General features: G+C 33.7%; 1 protein-coding gene across 1 annotated transcript; it reads left to right on the forward strand.

Moving 5' to 3' along the window:
- LOC121373870 (beta-sarcoglycan-like) lies at window positions 1-8,026 on the forward strand. The gene is made up of 7 exons (XM_041500652.1): window positions 1-53; window positions 1,507-1,740; window positions 3,157-3,342; window positions 4,349-4,385; window positions 4,890-5,011; window positions 5,423-5,569; window positions 7,482-8,026. The coding sequence occupies exons 2-7, from the start codon at window positions 1,522-1,524 to the stop codon at window positions 7,689-7,691; spliced, it is 921 nt and encodes a 306-aa protein (XP_041356586.1). The 5' UTR covers window positions 1-53; window positions 1,507-1,521; the 3' UTR covers window positions 7,692-8,026.
- The last annotated feature ends 787 nt before the right edge of the window (window positions 8,027-8,813 follow it).

Consider the following 8,813-nt stretch of genomic DNA (forward strand, 5'->3'; position numbering starts at 1 on the left):
CGGAAGATGTGTGATGGCTACAGAACTGGGATAAAGTTAAACAAGTTTACAAAGTTAGTTAAACGTACTTTATTGCAGCTTATTTCAATCTTTAACTTATATAGAAAGTTATATATAAATATATTTTAGTCATTTATCATCGCTGTCTCAAAATAATACCAAAATTTTAAACTGTTTAAATATACGATGATAAGATCGAAAACCGTCCCCCATCGAAATCCGTCCCATTTTATTTTTAGTTTTGCGTTCTTCTATCAAACAAAAAACTCTAGTGTGAGTGAGATCTTTTATTGCTTCATATTTTGTTAATAAAACAAAAATCATTTAAACTATCAGCAGATATATTTCTGAAGCCTCCATCAAGTTCAACTGTGCAGTTAAATTAGTGTCAAGGCAGTCATGGCATATTAAAATACATAAACATTACAATATTCTAAATAAAACAAACATACCACCCCAATTATTAATAAAGTGACTTTTTGTAAATTGCTTGGGGGAGGAAAAACCCTAGGCCCTACTGCTCAGTTGATCAGACCTGTGATGTAGCATGTGGTGGATTCCACTCATTTTGTTAATAGGTTGATTCTTAACAGACGCTAGTTTGGACATTTTGGTCTTATCACATTTGTCCATCTACTCTAATGGTACCTCAATTGGTGAGGAAGAAGGAGAAAATATGTTGTACGTCCCAATAAATTTGAGCCGGAATACAACGATGATCCAGCGAGCCAAATGACCACACACACACACACACACACACACTACACACCACACACCACACAACAACGGTTGTATTCAATTATGAAATACTGGCCGCATAATTTTTTTATCGTTCTAAGCTTGGTACCCGCCATTGGTGCAGGATTTTATATTGGGGTGGGGGTGGGTAGTAAAAACCAACAACCAATTTTACCCCTTCCCCAACCCCGCCTTCAAAGCAACAGATTCATACGTAAGACACATGCCACCAAGTTAAGAGTTATCTTCCACAGCTTGTATATTTTGTTTAACTAATTAGTAATACTATATTATATAATAAATTACTAACAAAGAAACAAGAAGAAAAACAAAAAACAGCAACATTAATTTGCTGGTTGATCCAACTTGTTACAATCTTTAGGTACACTGGCCCATTTTGCTTTATCACACAAAATATTACTGTCAGTCTGCTAACATTCTCTGCTGACGTGGCTTGCAATTTCATCTCATATATTTTGGATGACTTTTGTTTAATGTTAGTTACATGAATATATTTCATTTTTCTCACTAATATACTAATTCGTACGGCATCTTTTCGGTGCAGGCTGCAACATATTTTACACAATACAGATCAAACAATAATGAAATGACTGCTGGTGCAGGAACTCAAATATTCTGTTATAACGATCAGATTAACATGGAGACATGTTGGTTCCCAGTAAAACTAAAAGTTTGCCAGCACCCGAATATTCCGTTATATAATGGATACCGTTATAACGGGAGTTGACTGTATTTGTTTGTTTTTAGGCATATTTTATCGCCATGGAGCATTCAGATGCTGGTGATACTGGCACCTTATCTATGCGGGAGAAAGCACAAATGAAAAGACGTGTCACCAGAGAACACAACAGCAACTTCCGTGCAGGGTATATCAACATAAATGAAGAATACCTCCACAAAACTGGGATCCGTGGCAGAAAGCGATACCTCTTTTATTGTTTCATTACCAGCTTGGTCATCATAGCTATTCTCAATGCTTTGGTAAGAGTTTGTACATAGTTGCTAGTGTCTGTATTTATTCTAGTCTCTGTCCTGTCTGCAGTTTTTCAACTTTTTGTCTCGTACCATATTGAATATTCCAGGATGGAGTCGGTAAAACACATTTATTTAAAAAAAAAAAAAGTAACTTTTTCATTTCAACTTATTTTTGTGATTATATCCAGTTAAGGTTCAAGCATGCTGTATAATGTTTTGGTAATTCTGAGTCTGTCAAAAATGTTTTTCTTTAAATTGTTTCCACTGACATGCCCAGCATTTTTGTTACGCCCGTCTATGATGGGTCATATTATGGTATGGCATTGTCCATCTGTCCATCCATACATCTGTCTGTTAATTTTTCTTGTCCAGACCATATCTTGTATACAGATGCATACAAGACTATCAAACCTCACATGTAGGAACAACTTGGGATAGTGGTGTGTTGCATACTATTACTAGGTCACTGTGACCTACTTTTCATGGTCTACTGCACATAACAGTAAATCCTTGTCCGGATCGTATCTTGCATACAGATGCATACAGGACATCACATGTAAGAACAACTTGGGATGGCGGTGTGTCTCGTACTATTACTAGGTCACTGTGACCTACTTTTCATGGTCTACTGCACATAACAGTAAATTTTTGTCTGGATCATATCTTGCATACAGATGCATACAGGACAGACAAACCTTACATGTAGAAACAACTTAGAATGCCAGTGTATCACATACTATTACTAGATCACTGTGTTGTTACATACATAAACTGTTTCTCTGTCAATATAAATGTGTCGCCCATGCTAAACAAAATTTCCCTTTCTAATAAAGAACAATAGCTTCATTAATCAGACAGTATCTTCTCCAATGGATACATTATCATCAGTAGTTGGTCCAACGCAAACTGTTCATGCATCCCATTGCAAAAATGTCACATAATTAGAACTGAATCATACCCGTAACGTATTCATTAATATCTATTGTTTTCCATCAAACTCCTAACAGGTGTATCATGTACCTCACCGGTTCTCTTGTTTAAACTTATAGTACAGTTGTTTTTATCTTATTTCTTTACTAATTACATGTTACAGTTTTGTTTGTTTGTTGTATAGTACTATTTTGGTTAGTTTATAGTATGTTCCACTTTTTAAAATAAATTAATAAATGACAGAAAATATTGTGTTGGAATATATATATATAATTTTTTTTATTGTAAAATGCTTGACTCATAAACGTAAGACATAATTTTAATTATTACTTCACATACTTTCCTTATCTGTGTGTTTTTGGATTCTGAATAAATTCAAGTTTATAAAATACCTGACAATTAAAAAAAGGTATTTAAGCATGATGATATTAAATACAAATGTGTGTATGGTTATTATTATATATTTCTTTTTTTTCTTGTTTATTTAACTAGCTAACAGCAAGTCTGGTGTATTTCTTGCACATATACCACACTGGCATGGAAGGTTTGGAATTTGTCTCATCAGGACCATTATTGAGATTCTTACAAAATACAGATTTTGATACAGTCTCTGTTCACCACTCGAGTCTAGGAGCAAGATATTTGAAGGATTTGAAAATCAGTGGTGTTAATTCACCGGTCAGTTTCAGCTTGACTGTAATATCTGTAATATATTTTACATAGGATTTTTCCAATTATTTATAACAATTTTAACACTCTGGTAATGTAATTTACACATAATATGTGACCTGCTTTACTTTTTAACAAGAATTCACATGCATTCTATTTATGTTAGTGCTGTAAAACGGGACCACATTTCAAAATCGTAGATATCTGGAAATTAGTTCACATGATCAGGGGTGCAGAAAGTACTCGCCCGCTCGCCAAATGTGAGTAAAAATTCTGATGGTTGAGTTTTAAAATGCAACTACCAGTCTGACAGGCGAACTCTCTTTTTCAGGCTGACCAATTTTATTATTATTTTATTTTATTTTTCTCCATCAAATCCTTGACTCCATTCAAACAAATGGTTCAGAATGATGACGAAGTACACGATACATATACTGCATTGATGACGGAAACAGAGCCAATAGTCCCTAGAAATGGCTTGTTTATGTTGAAAGTATATTGCTGATGTGTTTTGAATAGATTATTCTGTTAAATACTTGCGGGATGTCATTTGAATTTTGTAAATCTGTATGAAAGAAATGTTAAAAACATTTATATCAGATTTTTTTTATTATTATAGATTTATCAATCAAGGTGTTGTGCTTGATTTCGTTTGCCATGTGATGTTGATCACTTACCAAGGGTCCTTAATAATATAGCATTTGAAGTGTAGACAGTGTACTGTAGGATCAATCCCTCTCCGAGTATTTCCTGTTTTAATCAGTACTGCAAAACTCATCCATCATGGTATGTGCTGTCCACATGTATGTCAACTCAGAGCTTATACAAGATCCTTTACTGTTCTGTGGAATGGTGCATATCCATTTTGTTCTAATGTGGCACAATGAATGCTAAAGATTGCTTAATGATTATAGTTGTCATATTAAACGTATATTGATATTGCAGCTTAAACACAATTATAATGAATAATTAGAAATGCTTATATTAATAAGTTCTTTCATTATTTTGTTTTCAGCTAATTGTCAGAAGTAATGTGCTAAATGGATCATCTAGTAAGTGATTTTGAGCCATTTATGTTGACAGTTAAACATTATTTTTTGGGGAGATAATGTGGTAACTCATTTATTGTTCTGTATCTATTTCATAGTGGTAATGTAATAATAAGTTAACCTGACATCTCACCAAATGTATAGACTGATTTAAACATCTCTTTAGTCAATCAAATGTCCTTCCTTTATAAATGTCAAGAGTGTCAATTTCAACCTCTTCCTTACAGTCTGGGACAGTTTCTATTGTCACTGTCAAATTATCCTGGTTTGACGCTCTAGTTTGAGACTCTAGTTTAAGACTCTAGTTTAAGCTGTTTTTCCTTACTGGGAAGATAAAATGGTCAAAGTTTTCTTCAGTTTTTCAAAAATCTAAATATCTTCTGCAACAAAATTCCAAGACATTTCTTCTAGTTTTCCCTCCAAGTTTATGTCGTATTGGCTGGTCTCTTGGCACCTGAAGAATGTTGAAAAAGTATAATTAATGAATGGCGTTTTTGTTTTATATAGTTACTATTGATGACGAGAAGACAGTATTTGAGACAAATAACATCAGCCTGATCAAAACCAGCACCCAGCTTCCTTTGAAAAATGCTCTGAATCTTCATGCCTTGTCTATGGTAGTTGATAAGGTACTTTATTTTTTAATGCCTATCGGTGGGCCTATTGGGCTATTTCGCATTCCACTCGGTACACCACTACTGGTATATCAAAGCTGTGGTATGTACTATTCTGTCTGTGGGATGGTGCATATAAAAGATCCCTTGCTACTAATGAAAAAATGTAGCAGGTTTCTTCTCTAAAACTAAGTCAGAATTACCAAATGATTGACATCCAAAAGCCAATGCTTAATATATCAATGTGTACTAATGGTATATAAAAAAACTAACTTTTAACTTTTTTACTTTTAATATACATTTTGTATTTGCAAATAATTTAACATGTTCTGGCTCAGCATATTATGATGTACATATCATAAGAGGAGGAAGATTATATTGTTATACTTTATTTGAATTTTTTTTTTTTTTTTTTTTTTACTAAAGCTTACCAGTCGTCGTGGCTACCCCGACCTATTCATCGAGTCTAACAAAAGAGTCATGTTCATGGGTTCTGAAGGTGTGACGTTGGAAAGCAACCAGAAGACTTTAGATGTAGAGTCGTCTCTTGGATCCATACACCTGAATGCTTCAGTGAGTTTTTTAACTAGCTTAAAGGGACATTCCTGAGTTTGCTGCATTGTAAGATGTTTCAGACTAATAAAATAGTTCTACGATTAAACTTACATATTAAATATATGTTCTTGTTTAGAATAACAGTGTCTGTATATTCAATGTGTTTTTGGTCATCTTAAAGCTGCACACCCTAGTTCCATCCAGCGAAAATAAATTATAATTTGGTTAATCTACAAACCTGTAACACACTTAGATCACATTTTTATCAAATGGAGTGAAAAAGCAGGTTTTATATCGATAAATACCATGGGAATCCCCATGTCCCAATTGCTTGAAATAATTTTGAAAGTTAGTATTCTGATGTCACCGGTAGATATCGCTCAAAGCACAACAATGCCTACGTCACGACAAATTTCACAGAGTGCGCACAGACTTGGGGTGCGTTCTTTTCACCTCTCCTGGACATGTTCCAACTGTTCTGTCCTGGTTGTATCCCCTCTCCAGATATTCGTAAGACATAGCAAAATTATTGGTTTTAAGGGTTTGTAACGTTTTGTATTGAGACACTTACTTGTCTGAACTTTATTGTTACTGAAAATTTCACGCACTGTGAAGAAAAATCTCACAAATGAACAACAACAATCGGATGTTGATTGCGCAAACCGTGCACGAGAAAACAAACCGAACCAAAATGATAACGGTCACGTGGTATACCAACATCTCTGACGTTTACACAGGAAGATTCCCTCTAAAAATAGATTGGACCTCGCTTGCTTAACGGTGTTTTCTCGACAGCACGTCTTGTGAAAAAATGCAAAAAATGCATTTCGTGGTTTTACAAACATCAGGATTACCAAAAAGCACTTCAGGTGAATGGAAATGTGTATTCTAAATAATAAAATGTAAGTAAAGTGCAATTTTATTTGTGAAAAATGGGGTTTAATAGCGAAAAACAATGCCGTAATGGTTAACAAATAGCCGTAACTAGGGTGTGTCCCTTTAATATTTGTAAGAAGCCCAAACAGGATATTGTCTTCAAATAATTTTGTACGTACGAAAAACAAATATTTTAGGAAATAAAATAAAATTTAACCTAGTACAAATATTAGAACGATCAGAAACACATTTTATATACAGCCACCAATAGTCTATGCAGAAAAATATATTTAATATGTAATTACAATCGTTAAAAAGTCTCTGTTAGTCGATAACATCTTAAAAATTGCAGCAAACTCAGGAATGTCCCTTTAAGAGAATACAGTAACAACTGGATCTAAAATTGGAAGCTAAAGCTGTTTTAAAAGAATGCAAAATTACAATACAAAAACATTACTGAATGCAAATTTAGTTTTGAAAACTTAAATGTGAAGTTTTCACCTAAAATGGCTTTATTTTTCCAGTTTAAATTTGTTGAATAGGTTGAAGGCAGCTTTTTAAACCGGCTCATGTTAAAGTCGCAGACCCTACATTCAACACGTAAAAATGGACCCAATGTTTGGTTAATCTACAAACCTCTACACATATGGATAAAGTTACAATAGTTTGAATAAAAAATCTATGACATTGAAACAGAGAAATACTCTCTAAAAGTAGACTAGAGCTCGTTTTCATAACCGTTACTTCTCACATGTATGTGCATTTTTAAAAATGTGAAAAATGCAGTTCGTGATATTTACAAATACCAAAATGACCAGAAACACTTCAAATTTTTTGGGAATGGATAATCGAAGCAGTACAATTGTAGAATATCTGAATTTGATTATCAAAAATATTTTACAATATGCCTTAAAAATATGTTTAAAAACTAGGATCTGTCACTTTAATGCCTTAATGAATAGTTAAAAATTAACATTTAAACAGATTGGAATATTCTTAAATAAGTACTGCCATGACCCACATATTATTTTTTCTTCTCATTAAATCTTTGCAGCAGGGTTCACTGCTATTCAATGCCTCTCATGGACTGTACATCAGTAGGAATCTACCTCTGCTTGCACAAGGATCTGCTGCCGATATCTCGCTACTGAACTACAAGCTGTGTGTATGCATGCCCAGTGGTCGTCTTTTTGCCGTTCCAGTCACGCGGCCTGGTGCTGGTTGCAATACTCTGCATGACACAGTGAATCCATGTGATAAATAGTTGGACAATGTGTCTTTGTTAGGGCTGTTCCAGACTTGATCACATGATACAGTTCTTTAGTACACTCACCACTCACAAAATAATCTATAACAAGGTCATCATTCTGACCACTGCTTCTCTTTTGATTTGTATTTACCAACCACCTTCTTTGTACTTAACCACATTTAGCAAGGCTATTTTTATGCTCAGGTCCATTTGACTACCATACACACGTTGTGCTAAATATTGTGTATACAGATGATTTCATTAATACAACAGCAATGGAGGTAGCCATATTTGTTACTTAACACAGAAGTGGCTATATCAGGGTATGACATTTTTTTGTTAAAGTTTGTAAATTCCACTAGTACCTATAGTATAGTACCTATAGTATAGTACATATAGTACCTATAGTATAGTACCTATAGTACCTATAGTATAGTATCTACAGTATAGTACCTATAGTATAGTACCTATATAGTACCTATAGTATAGTACCTATATAGTACCTATAGTATAGTACCTATAGTATAGTACCTATAATATAGTACCTATAGTATAGTACCTATAGTACCTATATACCTATAGTATAGTACCTATAGTACCTATAATATAGTACCTATAGTACCTAAAAAAAAAACGCTGACCTGTATTCTGCTCCTCCTTTATGTATATGAGTATAAACAAATTATTTTTAAAATTAGTATTAGTATTATTTTAGTGAAAATTTATCTTGACCTGTACAGGTTTCAAAAATAAATTATTAATTTAGTTTTAAGCTGCATGATCTTCCCTATTTTGTCAAGTTTGATCCTAAACCATTGTCCCGTTTTCACTTTTAAAAATCCCCTCTTCATCTGGAGTGGGTAAGCAATTTAACGAACTTCTCTCTCTAACCACCGAAAACAAAAGAATTTAATGCACAATACAATGTAACATGATAATGCATTCTGTTCAGTGTATTCGGTAGTGAATTGTCAACAGAAACAGTGATGTCAGTTGCTTAAATAGCCTACAGGGCAATATATCCTATGTCAGACAGATATCAACAAATATATTGGCAAGATTTAACTCTGTAATTCAATGATGGACATAAAAACTTATTATCTTGTACAAATGTGAAACGTTATCCAAACTGCTACG

The sequence above is a fragment of the Gigantopelta aegis genome, chromosome 6 (assembly GCF_016097555.1).
Source record: "Gigantopelta aegis isolate Gae_Host chromosome 6, Gae_host_genome, whole genome shotgun sequence".
In the NCBI taxonomy this organism is placed as follows: domain Eukaryota; kingdom Metazoa; phylum Mollusca; class Gastropoda; order Neomphalida; family Peltospiridae; genus Gigantopelta; species Gigantopelta aegis.

Excerpts from the sequence above, each read along its gene's own strand:
- LOC121373870 (XM_041500652.1), top strand. The coding sequence starts at position 1,522 with ATGGAGCATTCAGATGCTGGTGATACTGGCACCTTATCTATGCGGGAG. Across the intron at positions 1,741-3,156 it reads TAGCTATTCTCAATGCTTTG|CTAACAGCAAGTCTGGTGTA; the intron begins GTAAGAGTTTGT and ends TTATTTAACTAG. Across the intron at positions 5,012-5,422 it reads TGTCTATGGTAGTTGATAAG|CTTACCAGTCGTCGTGGCTA; the intron begins GTACTTTATTTT and ends TTTTTACTAAAG.